Source organism: Equus quagga, chromosome 2 (assembly GCF_021613505.1).
Source record: "Equus quagga isolate Etosha38 chromosome 2, UCLA_HA_Equagga_1.0, whole genome shotgun sequence".
Taxonomy (NCBI): Eukaryota; Metazoa; Chordata; class Mammalia; order Perissodactyla; family Equidae; genus Equus; species Equus quagga.
In genome coordinates, this window is record NC_060268.1 from 127,182,294 (window position 1) to 127,209,605 (window position 27,312).

Below are 27,312 nucleotides of genomic sequence, written 5' to 3' on the forward strand. Positions count from 1 at the left end.
TCAGTTTCCCTATGTGTTTCATAAGGAGTCCAAGGCCCTTTCTCCCTTAGACTGCTGTTGCCACAATCCATCCCAAATATGGCTAGGATGTGCCGAATCCTTGTCACGCTCGACTTCAAGGCACAGAGCAGGGTGAGTGGCAGATCCCATGTGACAGATGGGTGAATCACTTCCCTAGGTCTGTCTTGCCAGATTGGGGAGCAGTGCCCACACTCCCTGGCCTCTCCCTGGACCCTCTGTCTGAGAGGGTTGTGGACAGAGCCCTTCTCCACCCTCCCTCCTCTCGGCCACCCCCGGCACCCACAAGAAGGACCGTGAGCCATGTGGATTCAGCTGCATCACGAGTTTCAGACGCTCAGAAGGAACCACTTTGTTTTATAGCCAGGGGTTACATCTTCTCACTCCGGAAATCTGCTTATTAAGTTTTGTTCCTCCCCCTTTTGGTAGAAAATATTTTTTTGCAATCATATGTGTGCAGACATCATAAAATCTGGGGTGGGGCCTGGGGTTTGCTAGGAGCCTGGGAGGACGGGAAGCAATGGGGGTGGAACATCAGATGATGTTTGTCCTACCCCGCTGGGCAGGAGAGAGCTGGGTTCGTGGGTTCCCATGAAGGGTGTGGGCATTTCTGGGGTGATTCTGTATTTACCGACCCCACTGAAGCAAAATGCCTTGAGGGACAATTAGCATCTCAAGATGTATGTGGATGCACCAGAGAACAGCAATTGGCTCTGAAATTAGGCACCTGTTACCGTACATTGTCAAGACCGACGGCATCTTTAGTAAAAAGTTCAGGCTTTGTGAAAGAGTGGCAGGGCAGCAGCATTGGCTATAAGCATCGATCTGTGTCCTTAACCTCCCTGAGCATCCGCATCTCTCTCCCGGGGCTGCTGGGAGGATGCCATGAGATGATGTTTACCCCTAGCGCCTGGCACCTGGTGAGTGCTGCGTACATGGCATCTATGGGTACTAAGACCAGGAAGGCCACGGGCAAGTCAGGTTTATAAGTCTGTTGGTACTTCACACAACAAGGGACCAGCATCAGCAAATCTTTCCATGGGTCACTCCCAGGTCCCTTCATGTGGAAGCATGAGCAGGACCAGGACCGGTGGATCGGTGGTCTGCCCTTCCTGCTGAGGCCACCAGGCCTGCTGGACATGGGCTGTGACATCCCCATGGCCCACTCACTCTCGGGCTTTTGAATGATATTGCAGGATGGGTGTTTTGGTTGCTTCTCGTTTCTTTTTTAAAACTAATGTTCTTTGCAGTCCTGGCCATAAAATGTTCAGGGTAGGGACAGGCATGGAATGGCCAGGGACTGGAAACCACGCGTAGCAGCCCCTGTTCTGTGAATTGCCCCCAAATGCTTTTTAAAGGTGGACGTTGTCAGAAAAAAACAAAGTCTGCCCACGTTCCCACATCATCTGATTTTTCACCTCCTTGGATTTCATGGGACCTATTTACCCATCCTCCTTCACTTCGGGGCTCATACTTACTAGGAGAATTTCCATTTTCAAGGCTAAACATTCTCCCACATGCCTTTCCTTAAGAAAGTCGCTGTTGGACGTGAATTCTGGAAGCTGTTGGATTAGTCAAGAGGTTACAGTATAATTCACATCTAAAAGGTGAGTAATTGGGATAAGAGGGATGCACAGAAGGGTCTGGAATCGAATGGATGTGGCCTTCAGTTCAGGGAGACAGGGCAGCCTGGTGCCAGCCCCGGCTCACCCTCCACACCCCACCTCCTCCTCTGACTGACTACAGCATCTTGCCTGAGTCATTACCTGTCCAAGGGCCCATGGGATCCAGTACTCAACACATCCATGCCCCAGGTCACACCCCACAGAGCAATGTCTTTGAAGATTTTAAAGATGGTTCTCAAATGTCGAGCGTGGGCCACAGGAAACGGCAGCATGGAATGGTGTGTGATAACACAGGCCTCCAGTAGGTCTACACTGAAGCTTGGACAACTGGGCAAGGCGTTTTACCTCTCTGAGTCTCAGTATCCTCATCTATAAAATGGGCATAATAACACCCACTTCCCTGAGTTGTTGAACAAATCAGATGTATGAAGAGTGATGAGCACAGAGCCTGGCATGCATTAAGGTCTCAGTAAGAAATGGCTATTCGTATTATTTCTATTTTTGTCCCAAAGCCTCCGTGGTTACCTGTCATAGCCTCTCTAGAATTCAGAAATGGTAACTGGGAGGAAAACAAAGGTTTTGAGTCTACTCTTATGAAGGCATAGGCCGAAGTGGGGATAGTGGTCTTAATCTAGGCTGGTATGCAGAAGGATACCCAGTAAGCCAGTGGGCTAGCTCCCCTTCCAGACCCCCATTGTAGGGTCACCAGTCTGGAAGTCAGGTCCAGCACTGGAAGGGCCTGCCTGGGGCCCCAGGAGGGGCACCAAGAAGCTTCACCCTCAGCTATAGGTCAGAGATGCTGGAGAGAGGCCTCTCACCCAGGTGCACCTGGAGAAAAGCAGCCACCCAACCTGGCCAGTCCTTGGATTGAGAAAGAGCTCACGAGAGGCGCAAAGGAAGGAAGAAATGAAAACTTACCGGGAGGCCAGGCCTTCCAGTGGGACCCTGAAAGAAAGGGGGAAAGAGTGAAATTTATGAAGGTCAGGGTATCATAACACCTGAGGGATCCGCACTCCTAGCCAGCTGTGTGACCTTAGAGCCACATGCGCTCTATGAGCCTCTGTTATGTTATGAAGAAAATGAAGGGAGGGCCTTGATCACTAGGCTTCCTTTCAGTTCTAGCACTCATTCATTCATTCATTCATTCACTCATTCAGAAAAGCAGTTGGTGGGGGAGTTTCCTCCAAGCCAGGCCCAGGGTAGCTGCAGGGAACAGAAAGATGAGAATGTCTCCTCCCATGTCCCTGTCCCTCATGACTGAAGGATCATTAGGGCTGCAGGCCTCACCAGCACATCCCCTCTCTCTGGGCCTTTCTGCCTCACTCACTGCAATATTCTGTCCACCACTCATGTGTGCTGGCCCTGACCTGGGAAAGGGCCCGAGGGGGTCAGGGCTTGGTCTTCCCTGTCCTGCCACACAGGAGATGCCTGCTCTGATGAAGCAGGTCTGCCACGGGACGCCTCTGCTGGACCTGCCACATCTGAGCTGTTGGAACACGACCATGGAGCAGGGGGTGGTAGAGGGTGGGGGCATCCCCAGGGGGCCTCTTCCCTTCCGTTGAGATGGTGAGGGAGGCAGTGGGACTTCCTTCCTTTGACACCTCCAACCAGCTTCAGATCATGCTCTCCACGATGAGTCAGCGCTGGGCAAGAGCAGGAGGCTGGACCCCATCCTAGTGCCCTGCGTGGCTCCAGGAGCTTGTCTTCACCAACCATGGTGATATCTTTCTCAAACCCTTGATTCGTAACTCTGGTACTCCTGGCTAGTACAATTCTGGGCATAAACTAATGACTCCATATAACGGATCTGAAATCTCACTGAAAAGAGGAAAATATTTAACAAAATGTACCATTAGTACTAATAATTATCATCATAGCAACATGCATAGGAGAGCTCAGGAAACAAGCAAATTCTGAGAAAGTCATGTCTTTTTAGCACTGGCCCCCAACTTCCAGATGGATCTGATACAAGAGGGAGGCTGGGAAACCGCTCTAAGAGCTGCCTCACAGGGTGCCATGGAGCACCTTGCAGAGGCAGAGGAAACACCTGGAGAGAGCTTCTAGAGCCGAGCCCCAACCCTGGCCTGGCCTGGGCACGAGGTCCAGGAGAGATGGGGGTCTTGGAAAGGGAGACAAGAGGATTTAGCTAAGAGCACAGGCTCTGGAGTCAGCTGGCCTGGGCTCGGATCCCGGCTCTGCCACTTACTAGTTTGTGACTTTAAGCAAGTTGCTTGGCCTCCCTGTATCTCAGTTTCCTCATCTTGTAAATGGGAGAACAATCATATCTATCTCCTAGGATTAAATGAGATAATGTATGGAAAGCACTCAGCACAGGGGCTGGCATACAGCAAGTGCTAGATAAATGCTAGCTATTACGATTCTTAGAAGAGAGGAGGACTGGCCGAGGGGCACAGAGCCGGTCTCGGTCTCTCCCTCCAGAGACTGTGCTATTGGGTGTGGTTTGTCTCCTTCCAGACATCCTGCTCTTCCCATAAACCCAGGGCAGAGCCAGGGTGGGTTTTGGTGTTCGCAGGAGAGAGGCCAGCTGCTGCAAGGCTGCTGCGGCAAATGCGGGCAGCCCAGGAATCAGTCACTCCCTCTCTCCCTGGTCCTGAGCATCCCTGAGGCGGTGGTGCAGGACTCCCCCAGAGAACCAAGCTCGGGCTCAGTCAGGGATCCTTGGGGAATGCTGAGCACTGGCCCTCAGGGCTGCCTTCACTCTGCTGGACTTTGCCCCCACATCACCAGGACATGAACTCCCGAGGAAGGGATCTTTCCGTTTTGTTCATGGATGTGCTCCCAGTGCCTTGAGGAGTGCTGAGCCCTAAGGAGTTCCTTAATTCCTATTTGTGAATGAATGAACCGAGGGTGATGCCATGAACCTGGGGCTGGGCCTCCTTCTTTCCAGGCCCCACAAAGATAGCTCAGCAATGAGGATCCCCCTTAAACCAGAGCTTTAGCGCTGAGCCAACACCCTGTTCCTGTCACTTCTAAACTGCCCGGCCCTGACGCCACCAGGGAGCAAGCCAAGAAGTAGGGCAGCCTCCTCCCTCCATCCCAGGGAAGGGGACGGGCCTGTGAGGGATCCCAACCCAACACGGTGGGTCTACCTCGCATAGGGACAGAAGGGACGTTTACCTACATCACCCGCACAGGAGGAACTTCTCTGGGGTCTCAGTCCCAGAAAAAGCTGTGCTTCGCCCAAAGGCCAGGGGCACTCCTACCTTCCTGCAGCCTGACTCTCGCAACAGCCCTGCTTTCCTCTTTGCTCTGACCACCAGGAAGCTCGAAGCCAAGGCCATGGCTCTTCTGCTCAGGATGTCGTTGTGTGTCAGTCTGGATTCCCCTTGTTTTCCTATCTCTGCTTTCCACCCCCTCCACTGTTTCCTTACCTAGTTTGTAAATCATCCCAAAATGTTTCTTGGAATAAGGTGGGGTAGAAATAAATGAAATAATAAATTAATTAGTGAAAATTCAGAGAATAATAATTTCCTCCTTAAAATTAAAGGCTTGTCAGAATCTTTGGGGATCATCTAGGGGAAGCCTTCTGTTTTTAGGATTTAAATGAGTTAATATATTCTAAACAGAAAAAATTATAGACATATATACACAAATTTGTGTGTATACATATACACAAAGATAACTATATATATATATTCCCCACAACACCTGGATGAGGCAGATACTATTACTATCCCCATTTTACAGATGAGGAAACTGAGGCATGGAGCTAGAAGAGCACACAGCCAGAAGGGACAGAACCAGGATTTGGACCCAGGTGGTCTGGCTTGTAGTCATGCTATGACATCGCCTCCACAGAAACACAATGGTGCCTGACACATAATCAGTGTTAGCTAGGATTTCAGCAAGGGTCACATTCAACCTGGCAGCTGGACATCATGTGTTCCCCTGTATTCTGCTGGAGAAAGAGACATCCCTAGTTCCCTTGGTCACCTGTTTCAGTCTCACAGTTCCCATGATTAAGAACCTCTCCCTTAAATCTAGTGCAGGGACGGCCAACAGCTTGAGTGCTGACTCCAGTGGATTGGCAGCAACTGAGTAAAGCATTACGTTAAGAAGCCTCCTAATTGATCAGCACTGTCTGCCAGGGGTTTGAGGTGTGGGGCAGTGGTGCCCACGAATTTTCTACCATTTAAATGATGCTTGCTGCCACATACATCCACCTCCCTGGTTGTGTTCTCTAGGCACTGGCTGTCCTTGTGCCCATAGGACCCTAGGTCTTTCAACTGGAGGACAGAACTGCCTCAGAAGGAGCCCCTGAGCTATACCCAGAGGAAAGCAGACAGGCATTGCCACCAGCTGCCATCTGTCCGTCCCTCACGTCTGGCCAAGAGCATTCTTACTTTGCAGGAAGCAGAGAGAACAGGGCTAGGAGATGAGTCCCACCCTGGCCAGCTTCCCGTTTGCTCCTCCTCCTGCCTTGTGATTTCTGCCTTCACTCCATGGCTGGGCGGTGGCCAGGTGGGCAGCATGGTGAGGAGAGGCTCATGTCCTTTGCCTCTCATTTGCTCCTGCACTGCAGAGCTCCCAGCACGGTCCTGGGTGAGGCCAGCAGAAGCTCTCAGAACATGACGTCCTTGGTGAGGGCAGACCCTCAACTCAGGCAGGGACCTAGAGCTGGTGGTGCCGGGTTATCCCAGAAGCCTGGCTGTGGGGACGAGGTGTATGGGGGCGGTGGGGGGTAGTTCTCAGTGAGGGAGGTGAGGACTCTTTTTGGCTTTGTCAGAAAAGAAGGGGAAAAGCAGACCATTTGCAGCAGGTGGTCTGTCGAAGTTCCCCGTGATGGAGTTTATTTTGGAAGATGGATGACAGGAATTGAGAGCTGACATCCCAAACATGTCATGATAAATCATCCGCCCTCCTTTCAGGCAGTGACATGATCTTCCTCTCTCTGTAAGTTCGCAGTTGGGCAGCTGGGCAGGACTAACGGCATGGGGTCAACAGACCTTTCAGGACACGGATGGAATAGTAAAGACTGGTCTCGTTACAGATTGGGCCGCTGCTCTCGCAGGTACAGATCAGGAGGAAAACCACTAAGGAAACGACTTCTCTGAGGACGGGATGATGACAGGCTGCTTTTGGGAACCTGAGAAAGATCTGATGCAGAGGGCTGGGCCTTTCAACTCCAGTCCCAGCTCCCGCGGCGACCTCCGGGTCTTTTGTTGGGATATCAAATGCTGTCCTCAAAGAAGAGGCGCTCCCGCTCTCTGGACCCATTACCTCAGGGAGACAGTCCTCGGGCTCTTCTCAGGTTCTCTGGAAACGACTTGGCTCCCGCCCCACCCTGGACTGTAGGCGACGCCGGGGAAAGGAGCCTCTCGTGCTGCCTGTAATTTGTGTTGTCTCCCAGTTTAACCCGCTGACACTTCTCTCTTACATTAAACCACCACCAATAACAACAACAATCACCTACCCCAAGTGACTTGGCCGGAACGGAGCTGCCTACACAGCAGTGTGGACATCATGTTCTCAGGAGCAGTCCACACCTGGACCCGCTCACTGACCTGTTTACTGAATGGCAGGAGACCTCTCAAGGACAAGAACTGAGTACAGACGATCTCTTCCTTCTTTCTAATACCTGGTGCTTCTTTGACTCCAGTTGCTTCTTTGGGGGACAAAGGAGCTGGGCTAACAAAGCGGCGAGCCAGCCTTTCAGATTGAAATCGGACCTGCTTTGCCCTGGGAATAGCTGTTGTCTGGCCCTGGAGGGGTGCAGAGGTGGGTGGAAAGCAAAATCGCAGCCTCCGTCCTCACGCCAACATTCTGGGGGGAGCCCGCAGCCTTCTGCGGAGGATGCGGGGCTCCCCGGGAAGACAGCGGGGCCAGTCGTCAGCCCCCCACCCAGGGCCCGTTACCAGCAGGGAGCAAGGCCTTTCAGACGTGGGAGACCGGGCTGCACTGGAGTTACTTACAGGAGGTCCTGAAAGAGAGAGAGAAAATGCCAGGGTCAGAGAGGACGAGGGGGCTGCCTGAGAAGCAGCGTCCAAGAATTCTTCAGCTGAGGGGTTTCCATCTGTCTTCGAAGTTTGTATTTTCTTGGCCCACTTTCACCAATATAATCTCTTCCCCCTTTATTTCATCTCCATATTTTCATTATTGGATGAGAAATCCAGAGGTCTGGGCCCCAGGCGCAGCCCAGCTGCGGCCCCAGCCTCCCCGACAATGCCCTCCACGCCTCAGCTTCCCGCCCCACGAGACGGGCTCTTGGGGACCCACCCAGCTGGGGTACATGGTTGCTTTGCAGAACGGGGGGCAGGGGGCGCCAAGGCATGTGGCGAAAGCTCAAAAGGGTCACAGAAGCTAAAGGGATGTTGATGGTGAGCAGGCTCGCGGCCCGCTCACGCTTTCACGAGATGAGATGCAGTGGGAAACAGCCAGGAAGCAGAGGGGACAGAGTGAGCTTTCTCACGGGGTCCCCGCCCAAGGTCTCCAGGCCTGTCCTGGTTTCTGTTAAGCTGTGAGTCAGGCATTTCTGCCCTCCCCGTCTGCTGCCCCTACCTCTCCTCACGGCCACCGGCCACCACTGCGTGCCAGCTCCCCTCCCTCCACGCCTGTCTCTCCTTTTCTCCTGGTGCGTCCACTCTCCCCTCTCCCTCCCAGAGGCCTCAGCAACAGCCCCATCTCATTACTGACAACAGCCAAATTCAAATGTTCTGCAAAAGGGGCTGGAGGACGGGTGGGAGGGAGGTAGATTGTGACAGTGCAGTGTGTGGAAGTCTGCAGAGCGTGAGTCACGGAGCCCGGCCGCGGGATTCCCAGCTGGGCCCGGTACGTCCGCCCAGCCCCCCGCGACCTGGCCGCGTTAACACAGCTGCTCCTCCTGTTGCTTCTTTCATGCTCGGCCAATAAAGACTCCTTCTGTTTCCCCTCGCCCCTCATGTTCCCAAAGCCAGCTTCCTTCTCCCCGCCTTCCTCTGCCTGCTTCGCTGTCCTGGTCCCAATCCAGGAGGAAACGGCCTCTTTCATGCTGGCCTCTGTCAAGCCATCCCATTAAGGGGGAACAAAATGTTTTAAATTAAAAAAAAATAAGTCAAGAGGTGTAGTGACTGGGCGAGGAGGCCCCAGGCGGGCCGTAGGCCTGTACACAGGGTTTCAGAACAGCGAGAGGGAGGGAGGCTGAGGGAAGAGGGGAGCATCTGGGACCCATTAGGCTGAGCGGCAGGGGAATGTCACCCAGAATCTGAAAATATCCCCCCAGTGCAGCTTGCCCGAGGCCAGTCCAGCTGGCAAGTCTGTGCCTCCGGCTGGGGGAAGTGTCCTCGTGAGAAGCAGGCTGGTGACAAAATTCAGCCCATGGCAACTTTTGGATGGTTCAGCCACATAGAGGGCAGATGCCCCCACCCGCCGCCTGACAGGGCCCTGGCTCCCAGTGCTGCAGGCTTGGGGCGGGCTCCTGTGCCATAGTGGAGCTCTGGTGATGGCCCTGCCTGCTGTTGGCTGTCTCGGTTGCATGAGGAACCCCAGACGCAAGTGGGCAGCTGACAAGGGACAAGCCACTCAGCAGGGTCCCCAGAAAGCCATCTGCCGGGTCCACCCCTAAGTGATATAAATTCTACTGGAGATTTCAAGGGTTTTATGTCATCACCACCATCATCGCCACTGCACACACCTCTGAGGTCTTCACTGCACGCCAGGCACAATTCTAAGTGTTTTCCATTATGGACAAGGTTCTACCATCCGCACTTTGCAGATGAAGAAACTGAGGCACAGGAAGCCTGAGCTACTCCCCCAAGGCTCTTCACTACAGAGCCTCGGCTCATGCCTGTCACTCACAAAGCAACTCACCCCACCCTGAAATCGCCCGCAGACCCGCTGCCTCTCCACGCCTCTCTCGGAGGCTCGGATGCCTGTGCTTCAGCCTCTGGCTCCTCTCTTGAGACACAACCCTCCCACCTCTCTTTTAGGAGCTCCTCTTTCTTATGCAAGGGAATCAGGCTCTGTCAAGCTTTTCTAGGCTAGCATCCCCCACCTGTCACTCACACAGACTTCAGCAACTGGAAAGCGCCCCTATCTGTTAGCTGATTCTGTGCTTAGAAAGGGGAAGAGAAATGGGGGAGTCAGGAAAAAAAGACTTTTTCTATCACATTCTCCCTCTGTCAACGATGATCCTCAGGAGTCCCCTGGAAAACCTTCAGGCCCCTTGGAACAGTGACTGTTGCCCTGCCCTGCCAGCTCTCAGCAGGCCTCTGTATTTCAGACCAGGCGCTTCACCAGACACTGTGTTCAATGCCCAGTGGCTCTCAGGCGGCTAGAGAGCTGATGGTTTTGTGAAATCCAGCAGTGCCTTGATGTCATTGGTTGGTCTCCTGTGTGGGCCACTTGGTTATGCTCAGGAACATGGCTGTTGACTGATTTGTTGCCCTGGCCAGGCACCAAAGGACAGAGTCACCCCAAGGCATCACCAAGTCCCCACTGTACAGAGGGGGAAACAGAGGCCCAGGGAGGGTAGTGAACACACAGGGCCACTGTGTGGTGGGTGACAGGGATGGGCCAGAATCCAGGACTCCTGCTGACTCCCCAGCCATGGGTCTTCCTAACAAACCACTCTGTCTCTCGTGGCCTACATACTTGACCCCTGCAGAGGTGCAGCCCACACCGCCAACCCTGAGGGTAGAGGAAAACACCTCGACTCCACCCCCGGCCGCCGCAACAGGGAGAATTATGGAGACCATCCCAGTCCTTGGGGCGAGCAGAGCACACTACAGCGCAGCTCCCAGGGAAGGGCCTCATAGCGGCCCAGGGTGCAGAGGTTCTGCCTGAGACCTTCTTCCTTCTGCCTGACGTCTGTCACCCACTGCCTCTGTGAAGAGACTGCTATCCTTCCCGGGGTTTGGTTGACCTCCTCTGAGTGGCCGGCCATGTTCCTCCTAACAGGATGCGTAGGAATGGGCTCCTAGGAGGAGTCCTGGGGCCATGTTCTGGGCCATGCCTTTCTTCACCGTTTTTTGGATGTTCATTCATTCATTCATTCAACAAACACTTAACGATTGCCTGCAGTGTGCCAGCCGCTGTGCTGGGCTATGGCTATACAGAGGTGAATAAGGCACAGTCATTGCCCTTTGAGGAAGGAAAACTTAATTTTTTAAGCACCTCATATCTACCAGGCCTCATGCTCACTTCTAGTGACACAGAGCTGAATAACTCATTTCCTCCCGTTGAGAAGTCAACAGCTTCCTATGTTAGAAAGCTGGAGAAATTCCAGAGAAGAGAACTAAAACGGACAAAAGGATTTAAGGGAGAAAGGTTTGCTACAGGAGGACCCATTCATTCAATCAACCAACAGCATTCACAGAGGGCTGATATGCGGCAGGGGGCATGCCAAGTGCAGGCACTGTAACAGCGCATTTAATCCTGCAACAGTCACGTGAAGCGGGCATTGTCACCCTGGTATCACAGATGAGGAACCTGAGCTCAGAGGTTAAGCAACCTGCCTAAGGTGGTCTCCCCATCTTAAATGGCAGCATCCTGGGTTTTTTAGGTTTGATTTCCATATAGCAGAGCCTGGATTTGATCCAGGGCTCTCTTATCTGGAAGCCTGTGTACTCCAGCTAGAGGTCATGAAGGTCATCAGGGGTGGAGTGCAGCCTGGCCCTCAGGCCCACACCCTTCTAATGTGGGCAGAGAACCCCCCTCCCCCAGCCCTGGAGGGCTCGGCCTTGTCCAGACCCTGGATCCAGTCCTGGTCCTGGACAGGGAAGTAAAGAGCCACAGGGTATGATGGGTTCAACACTATGTGAGCCGTGATCTGACCCTGCATGACCGCTGGGCTTCCAGCAGCTGGGGTCCTAGCCCCCACTCACGCCTCCTGGTGCCTGCTGCCAGGCCGCCTGCAGCTGACCGCCTGTCACTTGGCTCTGCCACGTGCCAACCCACCCATTCTGCCAGGACAGATGCTGTGCATCCCAGGCTCTCCTCGGAGCTGGGGTGACTAACAGTGACTGTCACTCTGTCCCTGCTGGAACAGGGTTTCTCAACCGGGGGCCATTCTGCGCCCCCAAGGGATGGTTGGCAATATCTGGAGACATTTTTTAAAAGTTTTTTTATTTTTCCTTTTTCTCCCCAAAGCCCCCCTGTACATAGTTGTGTGTTTTTAGTTGTGGGTCCTTCTAGTTGTGGCATATGGGATGCCGCCTCAGCATGGCTTGATGAGCAGTGCCATGTCCGTGCCCAGGATCCAAACCGGTGAAACCCTGGGCCACCAAAGCGGAGCGCGCGAACTTAACCACCCAGCCACCGGGCCGGCCCCTGGAGACATTTTTTATTGTTCCAACTGGGAGGCCACTTCTGGTCTCTAGTGAGTAGAGGCTAGGGATGCTGCTGAACACCCTACAATGCACAGGCAGCTTCGTACAACAAGGAATTATCTGACCCAAATGTCAATCATGCCGAGGATGAGAAACCCTGTGCAGGACTAACGGGACCAGTCCCGCCTCCCGGCTCCCCGTGCGCCTCCGGTCCTGCCAGTGCCCCTTGGGGGAGGCTCCAGCCCTCACTCGACCCTGCGGTTTGCCAGCTGTGGGGATCTCATTCTTCTACAGGGTGGCCTGTTCTACCTCTGCCTGAGACCTGGTGAAGACAAATAATGCATTTATCGAGCATCTATTTTGAGCCCAACACTATGCAGGGAACTTTATGTACCTTATTTCCCTCAGTCCACCCAACAACCCAGTGAAGTAGCTGCTACTATTATTGTTCTACAGATGAAGAGGCTGAGGCCCAGAGAGTTTGCGGCATGTGCTCACGATCACAGGGCGCACGCACGCCTGAGCTGGAACTTGAACCCAGACCTGCCTAACACCACAGTGGCAGGAACACAGCTTGCACAGCCTCCCAGGACCACGGGGTCCCCAGAGCTTGAAGGAGGCACATGAAGGAGAAACAAAGGGAGCAACCTCTGCCTTAAGGAATGAAGGAGGGGAACAAGAGTAGCTCCAAAACCCAACCAGAGGACTTTGTCAGAGATGGGTACGATGGCCCCTTAGGGAAACCGAACGAGCTTCGAGGCAGCCCCTGTCTTTTAAGGCTGACATCAAAGAGAACCAGCCCTTCTCCCTTGCAGCCCCGCGGCAGGAATGCTGACAGTAGAGGGACAGCCAAGGCAGACTGCTGGGCAGACCATCTGCATGTGGTGCCTGGGGAGCATGTCTGGCCAATCACGCTTTGTGGCCGGCAGACACTTCCCCATTGGGCTCATGAGCTCATTGAGCTTCACCACAACCTGACTCCCAGTTTACAGAGGAGGAAACTGAGGCTCAGAAGGGATGTAACTTGCTGTGGTAAGTGATCCTGAATCCCAGTCCAGTGCTCTTCCCAGAACAGTCCCCCACTGGATGGAGCTTTGAGTGGAGGCCGGAGGCTTTACATTTCTTAGAAAAAACATCCAACTACTCAGACGGTGGAGTGCTTGAGCCAGCTCATCCTACAGTCTTGTGAGAGCTGAGTCTATGCCTCTCTTCCCAACTCTTGTTCAGTGATTTCCCATTGGCAGCTGGAAGTCAGCCGTGGTGGGAGTATTCACACCACAGAAATTGGTAAAAGCTACAAAGCAGCCCCACTCTACCCCTAGAGCCAACTGTTAACCATTTCCCAGCACACTGCCGCTCAGATCTGTCCCACGATGATGTCTCTCAGCCACAAGACATCCTCAGGCCTTTCCAGTTCACGCTGATGGAGAGTAATAATAGGACTTGAGAAAAGTGGGAAGCACTTAAAACCATACAACCACATTCTCTACTCCTGTACTCATGGTAGACATTGCTAATCAATCACAGCTAGTCCTCCTCCAACGAGCCCTGACAAGGCTTCACAATTCTTTCCAACACAGCCACTATCAATCAGCAGGAACTGGCACACGAGATGGAAGCTATTAGTCATCTTGGAACTAGAGCCATCTGGTTGGTGAGACACAGGAAGCAAGTCGGTGAAGCATGAGGGTCCTTTTCTAACTTAAGAAGGGCTGGGTCTAGCCTTGGGGAGCAGCAGAGATGGGGGAGGAGAGGCCAGGTACCCAGGACTCCCCAGACACACCTCATACCAGGGGTAGGGACTAGCATTAATTGCAGCCCTCTTCCCCAGTCCCCAGCCAGCTGTCAAGACTGGCAGAGGGACTAGGAGGTGTGAGCAGGGAAGGGACAGGACCAAGCGAGATCCCTTCCAGTTTAGTTCATGGCTTGGCCCCAAAAGGTTCCCTGATGACCCACATTCTTCGAAGGCCATGACTGGGCTGCTGCCACATCTGGAGCCACCAGAAGGCAACCTGAGTGGCCACCTTCCTGCAGACATCATGGAAGTGGCCTTCTCACCTGGTGGGGCCTTGAGCTAGTTCTGGGGCTCCTGGACCACTCTGCCCTTGACAAACCCCTCCCATCAATCTAGTGGTTGTGCTTCTTTATGTCCTTGCTCCCCATCTTATTTGGCGAGTGTCTGGGGACAGGCAGGGCTGGTGGGATGGAGGGAGCCTCAGATGCCTCACCCGACACTTCTAGACCTGAGGGTGTGCCTGGAGATCACTCTCTCGGCTGCCTCCCCAGCACCTGTTCTCCCTTCCTCCTTCCTAACAGCCCTGATTTTATTCCAGTCTCCACCCATTCTCCACACAGCCCTGTGTCTCCAGGGAAGCCCATCCCAGGCCCAGCAGGCGTGGGCAAGGGCAAGTGTCTGTGGCCAGGAACCCTTGTGAAGATGGCTTCGGTGGGGCGGTTTGAGCAGGCGAAGGGGGAAAGCCCACAGCCAAGGACACTGAGGGATGGGAGATCCCATTCCAATGACCGCAGCTCCTACAGCCCCAGACCCCCACATCCCCTGTAACTGGGGAAGCTGCTCCAAGGCTCCAGGATGTGGCCACGAGGGCTGCTGGCCAGCAGAAGACCACAGGCAGAGAGGAGGAGAACAGCATGGGGCCCTGCCCAGAGACAGAGGGCAATGCCCAGCCCCTGGCAGGAAGGACAACAGCTCAGACCAAAGGTGGCCACAGCCATACCTGTGTCCCCTCTCCAACACCATGACAGCTGTAAGCCCAGGAGAATGAGCGAGAAGGAGAGTGAGCCCGGGGGCTAATATGAAAGGGGAAGCAGCTGAGTTACCCTGGGGTATTTTTCTTACCCTGCAACAGAGGCAGGGGCTGGAGAGCGAAGCTGAGCACAGGAGTCAGAGGGTGAAGAAACTACGTCTTTGCGCCCTCAGCTGTGCCCCTTCATGCTCACCTCACAAGTGTTTATTATAAACGTCTGCTCAGCGCCAGCCATGGAGGGCTGCAGGCTGGATGCTGTGAAGTCAGACACTGTCCTTGTTCTTAGGTGCTTCTTCTCTAGCTCAGGAGATGCCTCCCCACTCCCAGTGACCCTGACACTCTGTCCCTAGGCTCAGGCTTCTGGCCAGCTTCTTCCCTGAGCTGGTTGCCCCACTACTGCCTCCTGTAGACCTCCAGACTGAGGCCAGGAACCCCCAGAGCCAGACTGTGACCCCACGCTGCCCCCAGGTTCAGGTCCCCGACACTGACTGCAGTCCAGATTAGAGCCAGTTTGCCGCGGGTCTTTGAGTGACGCTGTCCTCTGTCCCTCAGGGCCTCCACACATCTGGGTCCCCAGCTCCCCAGAGAGCTCCTGTCGAGGGTGTTATGTGGCTGGATGGGCCGGTCCCAGGGACTCTCAGCCCTCTGCCTTCTCCAGGTTCTTGTTTTACCTTCCCTCACCTGGTCCCCAAAACAAGCCAACAAGCAGAGAGGCTGCAGCAGGCCTCAGCAGCCCCTGCACGGGGGAGGGGCTGACGCACAGGCAGGGAAGTGCTGCCTAGAAGCTCCCGGGGAGCCCAGCACATGCAGGTCTCCGCCTCGGGCTCCAGCCTCTGGGCAGCCAGCGCCCACCTGCAGCCCCGGCCCAGGGCCTGCACTGTAAGGGCAAGTGGTCTTAACCAGACCCTCGACTGCCACTCCCAGCCCTCCAGCCCCAAGCCAGGGTTTGCTTTCTTCCTTCAGGTGTCACATGGGCCCCTGCAGGAGGACAAGCCTTGAGGCACCACACCTCTGACCTCAGACCTCCTTCCTGACACGGATCCTGCCACCACATCCGATGTTCCCGCGGAAGGCCCTGCTTGGGGCAGCTCAGACGTCACAGCTCTGCCGGCAGGGCCCCACCAGGCCACTGCTGGAGGGGGAGAGGGCAGGGGGTTGGGGGGCCCTTAGACCCACACAGGATGTGACCGATCAGAGGCCTGGGAGAGGCCGCAGGCCTGTACCTCCCAAGGACGGGCTTTTTTATTTTAAAGCCACATTTCTTGATAACCCATTACGGGGCTGGCATCCTGAGCCTCTGTCTCCTCGCTGTCATAAACACTAATATTTCTTGAGCACTCACCAACCTCCAACAAGGGCCAAGCGCCTTATACATTATCCCATTCGCTCTTCACAGTGACCCTATGAGGTAACACCACTATTCTCCACCCCAAACACATGAGGGAACTGAGGCACCGAGGTCTAGTTGCTGGCCCGTGGTCATAGAGCTGGAACCCACACACGCCCTCAGCCACAAGGCTATGCGTTACCTTGCTGAACAGCCACAACCCTGACAGGCAGGTTCATATTGTGGCTCCATTTTACAGAGGGAGCTCTGGAGGCACAGAGAAGCTGAATAATTTGTCCAAGGTCACAAAGCTGGTACACGGTAGAGCTAGCATTTGGAATCAGCTACACTCTAGGGTTTTCCTTTTTAACCCTCACATTTATTGCTTCAGCTGTGAAACCAAACTAAGAGTCAACAAGACTCAGGTGGTGGGGCGAGAGGGCGAGACTGTCGAGAAAGAAAATCCGCAGGAAGTCCTTTCCAGTCCTTTTGAGGGCCGCGGGGCCTCATCCATGGGCTAACTCTATCTCTTTCCTAAAGCCGGCCCCCTGAGCGCCCACACTAAGGATCGACTGCTAACCCTACCCAGACACCACCTATCTGAGCAGGAACTACAACTGGCCACACGCACACACAGTCTCATGGTTTCATCGTTCTTCCCTTTACTTAGAAGTAATGGAATAGAAATATGACTTGACAACTGTGACCTTTTGCTTATCAAACTAGGCTTCTGCCCAGACTCATGGGTAAGAGTATGGGCTTTGGAGACAAACAGCCATAGGTTCACATCCCAACTTTGCTGCTTACTAGCTATGTGCCTTGGGCAAGTTGCTTAACCTCTCTGAGTTCCAGTGTCCTTTTCTGTAAAATGGGGGTAACGATAGTATCTACCTCATTGGGTTCTGAGGAGTAAATGAGAGAATACAGGTAAGATCTTCAGCACTGTTCCTGGCTTAGGGTAAACAGTCAATAAACGATAGCTATGACAGTTACAGTTATGAAGTTGGAAATAATGACATCCTGTCCCAGAAGGGCGTGATACCTTCCTCTGTGTTCTAACCAGACGAACGGCCAACACTTAGTGAGCTCCTTCTATGTGCATCGTTCTTAATGTTGATGGATAGTGATGTGGATTAAGGCTGCCCCAGGTAGAGAAGCCCAAGGTGACCTGGCCTACATGCCAAACTATATGACTCGGTGGATTTTTATGATATGAATTAGGGCTGCCCCAGGGAGAGAAGCCCAGGGCATCCTCACCTACATGCTGATCTATATGACCAGATTCGTATCTAAAGTTATATGACTGCACAATAACCAGACCCCATCTGCACTGAAATCATTTAATGACTTTTTACATCATCTTTTCTTTTTCCAGTAAAAATAAGTCACGTACCCATGCCTTATAAATTTAGACCTAACTCTCAACTCGGGGCAGCAGCAGGAGCTCTGACTGCCCGTGGGTCCTGTCCCCAAGCAGCAGCTCTTTACTGCCCATGGGTCCTGTCCCCATGCTATTCCGTACTATTCTCTAAATAAAAGAGCACCACTGCCAGACCTTGAGAGTCCAAGAAATCTTTCTTTCGACTCTTCGCTTGCCATCCCCGCATCAGATAGCACCATATTTAACCCTTACGGGCCTTATAACATGGACTCCTTTGTGACTCTCATTTTACAAATGAGACAACGGAGGCACAGAGAGGGGGTGTCTCCTGCTTGGGGTCACCAGCTGGGGCAGGCTGACTTCAGGGTGCAGGCCGTTGGCCTCCCTGCTGTACTGCTCTCAGATGAGTCCCCGAAGCCCCGGAAGGCACGAAGCAGCACCAGGCGGGGGTCAGGGCGCTGAGACGAGCAGAGCAGGGAAGATGGGGCGGGCAGCCACCAAAATGGAATCAGACAATCTGAACTGGCCAGACAAATCACGCATTTTCTTGCTTCCGTGGGCCCCTGACACTTCCCGGCTGGGGTCAGAATCAGAAGTCCCGAGGGAGGAAATCTCAGGGTAGGTCTTGCTGGGGGAGATTACAGGCTGGTCCTGCAGATTCAGGCCAAGGGCAGGCATTGTTCTCAGGCCGCCAGTTTCCTGGAACGGCCAGGGCACAGGGCAGAGGGGCTGGGCTGCGGGAGCACAGATGGGGCGGTGGGCCCGGGGAGTGGGCAGAGGATCTCTCTCAAGTCGCCCCCCATGTGGTCAAGGTGGAAACAGATCAGGCTGGGGTGCCCATCAGACTCTCTGATAAGGATCTGGAGTCTCACTTGAGCTTGTCACCCTCGACTGAATCTCTAAGAAGCAGTGAGATCCTCCCACAGGACCCGGAGATGTCGCCCAAGGAGGGTGACTTCCTGCTCCATCCCTACCCCCACCTCAGGTCCTTCCCAGGAAGTCAGCAGTTGAGCAAGTGGTGCTCCCTTGCCACATCCAAAAGGCACAAACAGTTCTCCAGTAAAGGTCACAGTATGAATGCCGCAGCTCCACACCACCTCCTCCAGGTGGTTGGCTTTGATTTACCACAACACCATGGTACCAGGCTCACGTCTCTCCCAAGCTGTTAAAATACTCAGTTAGCTATCATTCTCACTTCTATGTATGGATGCCAACTCCATGTTTTTCTGCCTTGTCTTTTCTGTTAGATTGTTAAGATTTCCAATGGGTGTAGTCAGTTTTTCTTTAGTTGCTGCTCCAAGAGGAGTTGAGGGAGATTAGATGTTGCAAACTCCAATGCCTACAAGGAGCCAGGCAAGTAACATAAACAAATGAAGCAGCCAGGTATAGGGCGATAGGGAATGGTAGAGACTGTGGCAACGTGCTAAGGGCTTGCTCGTGTGCCTAAAACGGAATTACCACTCATTAGCTCCAACCAAGTACTGCCAGGTGGGCATGCAGACTCATGATGGTCAGATCTTGAAAATATTCAAGAAAAACCCAAAATTCATATTTTATGTAAAACTTCCTGACTTCTAAATGTTGATATCAATTTAAGAAATTTAAAAACTATTCTGCAAGGCAAAAAAAGCTGTATTTGGTTTTCAAGTTGCTAATTCACAATACACAGTCTCCTGGGACCTTCCAGGCCTGATCTGTTGCAGCCCAGAACCGCTGACCCAGAACGTGTGTTCAGTAAAGGCTTGCTGAAACATGAATGAGTGTATGGGTGTGTCTATCGGCCATTGCCTGCACTAGGGATCTGTGAAGAAGCAGGATCATAGCAGTGTCTGGAAACTGACCTTGTGTTTGGGGGTTAGCTTTAAGCAAGTGTGGAGCTGTGTGTGGTTACGCCCCCTTCAAGTGCGTTTACATCTGTGCCCATCTGCCTTCCTCCTTCTGCTGGGCATGGCGGTCCAGGACTGAAAGCTAGCCCTGAACACAGCCTGAGCCTCAGCATGTCAGTGACTTACAAAGCTGAGTTTTACTGAAGTTTACCTGAAGGTAAAACAGGGATATGCTGAGCAGTGATTCAGCTTAATTAGTAATTAGGGAGGTACTTAACTGCCCCTGGGTATCTATTTTTCTTAAATCTTACTTTAAATTGTAGATAATTAAAAACACATATCATGATGAGTAATTAATAAATGTTAATGCTAGGCCCTAACACAGAGTGTTTTAACTTACAGTAGCATAATCAAGTGAAAAATCTGCTTGCCTTTGTTCCTCCCTTAGCCATGTCTCAAGCAGCTGAGTAACCTGCCCACAAGGCCTGGGTTAAGGTGGGCATATGGAACTGTGGGCCAGGGAACCACAAAGAAACACAGCCTCCCGGGCAGCAGCCGGCGACTCCACATGGCTTTCCTCCACACTAGCAGCCTCAACAGCACCACCAACCCTCTGAATCGCATGGGGGCCCAGAATAATAGCTCCTCTATGCCAGGTAGCAGACAGGGTACTCCCTAGTCACTATTTCTAATCTTTTTTTTTCCCCCCAGGGGAAGATTTGCCCTAAGTGAACATCTGTTGCCAATCTTCCTCCTTTTTTCTTCCTTTTCCCTCCATAAACCCTCAGTACATAGTTGTGTATAGTTCCAAGTTGTGAGTTGCCACCACAGCATGGCCACTGACAGGCAAGTGGTATAGGTCCACACCTGGGAACCAAACTCAGGCCGCCTGAATGGAGTGCTCCAAACTTTAACCACCAGGCCATCAGGGCCAGCTCATTACTATTTCTAATCTTTATAACACAACTCATCTGCAAGTATGCTAATTTACAGATGAAAACACCAAGGCCCAATAAGGTTAAATAGATCATCCAAGGTCATACAGCTAATAAAATGATGGAGCTGGGATTCTGACCTGGGTCCATCTGTGGCAAAGTCCATCCTGTTTCCACACTAGCACACTGCCTGGAGAACTGGGCACACCCACCCTTCCTTGCACAAGACAGAGTTGCACAGCACCTGAGATTCTCCAGGGCAGCGCCAGCAAGGTTGAGAAGAAAGCCCTGGTGTCAGAGCCCTACTTTTAGTATCAGACTACTGTGGGAGAGCAAACGCCCAGGGGACATGTACCACTACCCCTCTATCCTACACCCACAGCAGACATAACTAATCTATTTCAGTGCTGCTTCTTGTGCTTTTGGCAGCCACAACCAACCAATCAGAATGACACTTGTTGTTTGATGTGCCATCCTTGGCCAGCTTTCTGAGCACAATGGCCTGTGCAAGAACTTTCATAATGGAGGTTGTAGAAACTTTAATCAGAGTCTGGCGGCAAGCACAGATAGATGGAAAACACCTTTTGAACTGAAAAGGCCTTAAACATGTGACAGGAGAAAGGGCAGAAGGAAAAGGAAAGGATGAACCTAGGCTGTGTGGTCTTGTATACCAGCCCAGACAGGCTGGGGACGGGGGCCCCGTTTGCAAAGCTAGCGTGTGACCTCAGGCGTACATGTTGGGGCCTGGGGTGCTGGGGTGAATGAGAAGCTGAGGAACTGGAGACATCTGAGCTGAGGACAGTAAAAACACACTGGATCTTACATTTGGCTTTGCTTTCTAAAAAAACTTTGGTTTGTTTTTCTGACATTTATTTATTGTTAAAACAGCTCTTTAAGAACATTAAAGGACATTTTGTGAAAGAAAAGCGTCATGCCTAATCCCCCAGGCCCCTGTTCTCACACAACTGTTTCCATTTTCTCTTGGGTCCTCTGATCCTCGTCCACACGCATACCCACGTCTGCAGAGCAGAAATCAGCACGCATGTAACATGGTACCTGCTTCTTTCGCTGAACGTGACAAGGTGAACACTCTCCCACACTTGCACAGCCTTCCAGATGACGCTGTTTAAATGGCTGCACAGTATACTATGATCTACCTAGATTTGTTAGTCGCTAGATCTGGAAGTTTCTCTGTTTTTTATATTTTATGCTACAATGAATATCTTTGTGCACTTGGCACTTTTGTTTTGATAAGTTATTTGCTTAGGCTAAGCAGGCGGGACATCAGGTCCGTGTGAACCTTTGTACGACCATAGTCAGACCTTGCTGCAACGACCTCACACACATAAACTGGAGAGCACTGCGCTTCAGCTCGGAGGCTGAGCAGCTCACCCAGGGCCCCAGCAGAAGAGAGTCCTGCCTGGAACCAGCGCTTGGGTTTCAGGCTCCTCGTCCAGACCTGCTCCACGCCTCTGAGCCTGGCGCGGGGGCGGGGGAGCAGGGGGTGGGATGCAGAGCCCACAGGAAATGGGGACGGCAGCACGAAGAGGAGGGTGAAGCCACTCTTGTGGCCACCAGCATCCCCTCCTTATGGAATGTCCTTTCCCAACAGGAGGCCCTGCCTGACTTTTTAATTAAGAGAAGATGCTGTTTAGAGGGGGCGGGGCACCCCGGGAGAGCAGGCTGTGTTATCAGGTGCCGATTCACACGAAGGAGCTCACAGCAGAGGAGCCACTCCCCTGCAGCTCTGCACAGAGCCCCTCCATGCCCACCCACCCTGCGGCTGGACAGCCCGAGGCAGGGCTTTGGTGGGGAGCGCAGACTGCGGTGAGAATCTCTGCAGAGGAAAAGGCTGGGTGGTCTCCAAAGCTCTGGTCCCTTTCTGCCCAAGGCGTGGGGAAAGCACAATAAACACGGGCTGAGCAGCCCCTGCCCCTGCCCCAGCCCCTGAGAGTCCACCTTGGCTGAGAGCATCACTTCACTGCCCAGAAGAGAGGCTTGTCAGTTTAGCCCAGCCAGGCCCACTCCTCTTCCCACGCAGCCCGCTGGGGTCTTCCAGGATGAGGCGGGTGTGACTGCAGGCCACACTCAACACCACCTCAGCCCTCCCCACCATTCCAGCCTGTGGTTCCGCAGAGCTGCAGGGCCGGGGCTAACACGCAGGGCTAAAGGCCTTCCCAGGCCCACACCAGCCCAGCCTTCGCACCCAGCAGAGTCCAAGCCAGCCCATGGTCAGCGTCACTTATGGATCCCTTGCATTATGTGTCTGGCACTGTTCCAAGTCGGTGCTGGGGCCACAGAGGTGACAGAGACACAGCGAGCCCCAGCGCATGACTGTGGCCAAGTCAACCTCTGAGCTTCAGCATCCTCGTCTGTAAAACACGGATAAAGTGACGCTCACCCCATTGGGCCACTGTGAGGATTAAATGAGGTAGTACATGCCCCGTGCTTGAACCAGCACCTGACGCACAGTGAGTGCCACGTAACAGGAGAGTTTACGTGGCTGATATTCTTTCTAGTTGCGGGCAACAGACAATCAACAGAAATAAATGAGAAAAGTTCAGGCATTGCTACCTGTTCTGCAGAAGTTAAAACATGACCATGTAGTGGAGGGGGGCTGGAATTTGACAAAATGCTTTAGCTTAGGTGGGAGAGGATGGCCTTTCTGAGGAGGTGATGTTGGTGTCAGAACTTAAAAAATGAGGAGCCTGAGTGAGGGGATCCAAAGGACAGTCATTCCACACAAGCAACAGCAAGTGCAAATGCCCTGAGGTGAGCACAAGCTTGGGTGTCCAGGAAACAGAAAAAAGGCCTGGAAAACAGAAAAAAGGCTCCAGAAAATGGCTGGCGCTGCGACGTCTAATATAGCAGCCACGAGCTACCTGTCGCCATTTAAGTTAAATTAAATTAAAAATTCAGTTTCCCAGTTTCACTAGCTACATTTCAGATGTTCAAGAGCCACATGTGCGGGGCCAGCCAGGTGGCTCAGCAGTTCAGTTCACATGTTCAGCTTCAGCGGCCCGGGGTTCGCCAGGTCGGATCCCGGGTGCGGACATGGCACCGTTTGGCAAGCCATGCTGTGGTAGGCGTCTCACATATAAAGTAGAGGAAGACGGGCACGGATGTTAGCTCAGGGCCGGTCTTCCTCAAAAAAATAAATAAAAATAAAATAAACAGAGCAAATAACAAGAGCCACATGTGGCTGGGGGCTACTGCATTGGACAAGAGAGATGCAGAATATTTTCATCCTTGTAGGAAGTTCTATCAAGACGCACTGCCCTAGAGCTCTGGGGGAAAAGAAGAGGCTGGCACGAGATGAGGCAGCAAAGGCAGGCAGGTCCGGACTCAGGGTCCTGCAGGGTCTTGAAGAAAGGAGCTTGGCCTTTGTCCTGACTGCCCTGGGAAACCTTTGGGGTGTCCGGAGGAGCCCCCTCTTTGACTCACTAACTTCTCGGAACCTGAGGAGTCCTGAAGAGTCAGAGCTGAAGGGGAACAGATGTGTTCACTGAGGTTCTGCAGCCTGCATGGCAATGCCACAGAGACGTCCAGGGACCTAGTTTTCCTGGGGGATGCGTGGCTCCCCTAGTGAATGCAGACGTGGAGCTCCTGGTCCTGAGGCCATCAGCCCATGTTCGGTCACCTGTGGAAAGGCCCTGGTGGTGGATGCTGTGCTGTGTCCTCAGACCCCCCTCTGGGGACAAAGGATGTAATCCCCCGATGCTTGGAGTGCTGCCAGCACACAGCCCTCACTATCAGCTCCCTTCAGGAGTTGCCTTGGCTGAAGAGACCACCTTGTCCAAGAGCCTCCTTAGTGGCCTGGCCCCCACGTCCAATATGGCACATCTCTGAAGGGCCATCACTGCTCCAGAGCTACCTGGGGTCGGCTGAGGCCTTCCTCAAGGCTGCAGCAGAGCTCAAGCTCTCCCTTTGCCCAGTCCTGCTTCCTTCTCACGTTTCCAAGCCAGCCTCCTAGGGCAGCCAGTCTGCCTCAGCCCCTCAGCAGCACGGGAGAGCAGCTTGTCCTTTTGCCACTGGTGGGAGACGGTCGAGGAGTCAGGGATAAAGTGGTCACCATGATGACAGCACTGAGTCAAGCACTGCCCTGACCAGAGGGCAGCTCCCTCTGAGTGGGCGTGGCCACCAGAAGGCCCCCACATTGAACACGCCCCTTGGGGTAAGAAACCATATTGACTGAGTGTCCCCTGTGCCGGGCGGCTTACATGTGTGGTCCCAGGGCCCCTCACCAGGCCTTAAGAGCTGGGTTGTAATCTTCATCCTCCCGGAAGCAGAGCCCAGCTTTTGGAAAGTTTATGATGAGCTCAGTTTTCCACAGCTCCCAGGTGCCAAAACTGGGTTTTGAACCCAGATCTTGTTGATTTCAGAATCCACTGTTTTCGCCCTGTGCCACGCTGCGCTGTGCAGCCTACGCTCACAGCGGTCCAAATGCAAGGACTCCAGGAACTAACGCACAAAGACATCTTAAGGAATGTGGACATTTGGATCGCATCTTGCCCTTGCTGGAGCCAAGAACTAGAGTGACGTTCTCCTCCCTCCCCGCCTCCTGAGCCAGTGGGGCTTCATGGCAGAGCCGCAGCTGCTGTCGGGTGTCTGTCATAGTCACTGCCATTCCAGTTTCTGCAAATACTGCTTTGATGTGCTAACAGCCCCTAATGGAGACAATGGCTAATAAATCATTTGGTGGAGCCCAGGACTAAGCTACTCTCCTGACCTCTGACCTCCTTCAGGAGCCGGGTGTGGACCACTCCATATCCCAGGCACTGGGGCAAAACAAGTCAGGGAAGCTGAAGTCCCCCAGCAGCTCGGAGAGGGCAAGGCCTGGCAGGAGGCCAGGGATACTGTGACTTCAGCCAATGGGAGAAACACCCATGAAAGAGTCACTTGGGGGTGACCTGCCCTGGGGACAGGTTGAGGCAGTCTGGGAAGATGCCAGGAGATGCCATGCTTGTCACCAGCCCCTGAGCATGACACAAGATGACACAGTTGGCTTCTGAAGAAACAGTCCCCTATGCTACTAGGGTCAGAAAGTCCACAGAACTGGGGCCAGGGGAAGGCTGGAGCCGGGATCAAAAGGATATGTGAAAAAGAGAGAAACAACATCCTCTCCTGGTATTAAAAATAAATAAGAATAGAAACCCGCCGTCGTGAGGGAATAATCCCACAACACTTCCCAAAGACAAGGCAGGAGGGCTGCCAGCCTGTCCGACCGTGGGTCTCCGTGGTAGGCGGAGGGAAATGATGAGGATGGTGTTGTTGCCCGAGGCCTCCATGAGCGCCTGGCTAGGTGGCCAGGGCATCTCCACCGGCCCCGAGCCCCTCCTGGGGAAGTGGGAAAGGGATTCAGGGAGAGGGAAATCCCATCTTGTCTCTAGGGGGACCAGAGAATGCGGCCAAGGCCTGGAAGTGACCTTCCGTCAGTTTAGGGTCAGAAACCTCTTCCTTGTAAGCACTGTGATTAAAGAACCTTTTAAAATTCTAAGGCATTTAAAGTAATGGTTTTAATATTTCTCTTTGTTTTTGGTAAAATTCTTAAGGCAATTCCAGTCCATCTGAGCTGGAGAAGAATACAGAGACAAATTGCCCGCATGGCTCAGGCAGAGAAGGGGTCAAGGTAACTTGGGTGGCTGGGGACAGTGGCAACAGCAGGAAATCCAATGGGGACAGTGTCGGCTGGATGTGGCGGCCTTTGGCTGTACCAATGTCCACACTGCCTGCGACACGTAAGGAGAAGGCGGGTTGCTGGAGGGAATACTGGGGCGATGGTGGAGCCTTGCCTGTCCTTACCCCCCTGGTGCCGGCTGGTTCTTCTGTGGGGGGTGCTTCACTCTGTTTTCATAAGGAGAAGGGGGTCCAATGAAACATCTTGTCCATCTGTCCCCAGAAAGACAACTGAAGTCTGGGGCAGGGAGACAGGTGAATCAGATGCTGTCCAAGAGAGCCAGCCAGCCAGTCCACACCTGTCGGGATGTTCGCTCACGGAGTGGGGTTTGTTTATGCTCCCGGCATTCCTCATAACACCTAATCAGAAGTTTTCTCAGAGGTACCATTGTGCATGAGCTTTGGAGCCAAACACACCTGGGTTCAAACCCCAGTGACTCTCTTCCTTGCAAGCACTGTGATTAAAGAAACTTTTAAAATTCTAAGACATTTAAAATAATGGTTTTAATATTTCTCTTTGTTTTTGGTAAAATTCTTAAGGCAATTCCAGTCCATCTGAGCTGGAGGAGAATAGAGAGTAGCTATGGAGCCCCCAGCAAGTTTCTTTTCATTTCTCTGAGCCTCAGTCTCCTTATTTATCAGATGAACTAACAGGACCAGCTTGTAAGTCTGCTGTGAGGGCAGGACAGATGGGCATGAGGGTCTTACACTCAGTAAGCACTCAGTAGATGGCAGCTTTGCTTCTCATGACTCGGCCATCACGTGGGTTTCAGATGTTTGCCACAGGGTGACTTTAATTCATTTCAGCACACAGTTTGCTCACACTTTGTTAGCAGCCTGAGCTGTATGCCTTCGGTGACATGCGGCCATCTGATCCATCTTCCTGGCAACCTCTGCATTTGTCCTGCCCCCTACTCCAGAGCCTCTTGACTCAGCTGGTCCTAGTGGCTTCCTCACCTCTGCAACTTGGAGGACTTGAGCAAGTGACCCCAGAATCCACTGGGCCCAGACAGCCCCGCTGTAGGAGCCCAGACTAGCTGGGAATTGGAAGCGGGGTGGAGCCAGGGGGCAAGATGGACATTGGGTCTCAGAGGTGCTCTCACTCCTTCAGGTCAGGATCCAGCTGTTTGCAAGGAGAGGGCCCCCTCCTGGCTTCCCAGTTGGCCAGTCCCACCCACACTGGGGACCTTGGTGGCAAGAACTTACTGAACTTTCTTTAAGTTTCTTGGCTGATTTTTGTGGGGCCCGCCTGATTGCTTATGGGTCACAGATGAGGAGGGTAAAGGGAGACGGCTTAAGAGCCCCTCCCCCCTTGGCCGGAGGCCCCGTCCCTCCCTCCCAGGGCTCCTAATCCCTCCGCCTGCAGACGCCTGTCCTCCCAGGCTGAGATGCTGCAGACCCAGAGGTTTAGACACAGAGCCGTTATTTATTGGGAGGCTCAGGGCCAGGACGAGGTCGGGGCCACATTCTCTTCTGTCCTGGCTCTTCTCACCT

General features: G+C 53.2%; 1 protein-coding gene across 1 annotated transcript in view; it reads right to left on the bottom strand.

Annotated features, from left to right (window-relative positions):
* LOC124235217 (collagen alpha-1(XIII) chain-like) overlaps positions 1-27,312 on the bottom strand; it is a 93,928-nt gene that overhangs the window by 20,119 nt on the left and 46,497 nt on the right. Inside the window, exons 3-4 of the mRNA XM_046652814.1 lie at positions 7,577-7,584; positions 2,562-2,588 (exon numbers count right to left, since the gene is read on the bottom strand). Coding sequence (XP_046508770.1) covers positions 2,562-2,588; positions 7,577-7,584 — 35 coding nt within the window. The remainder of the gene's footprint in view (positions 1-2,561; positions 2,589-7,576; positions 7,585-27,312) is intronic.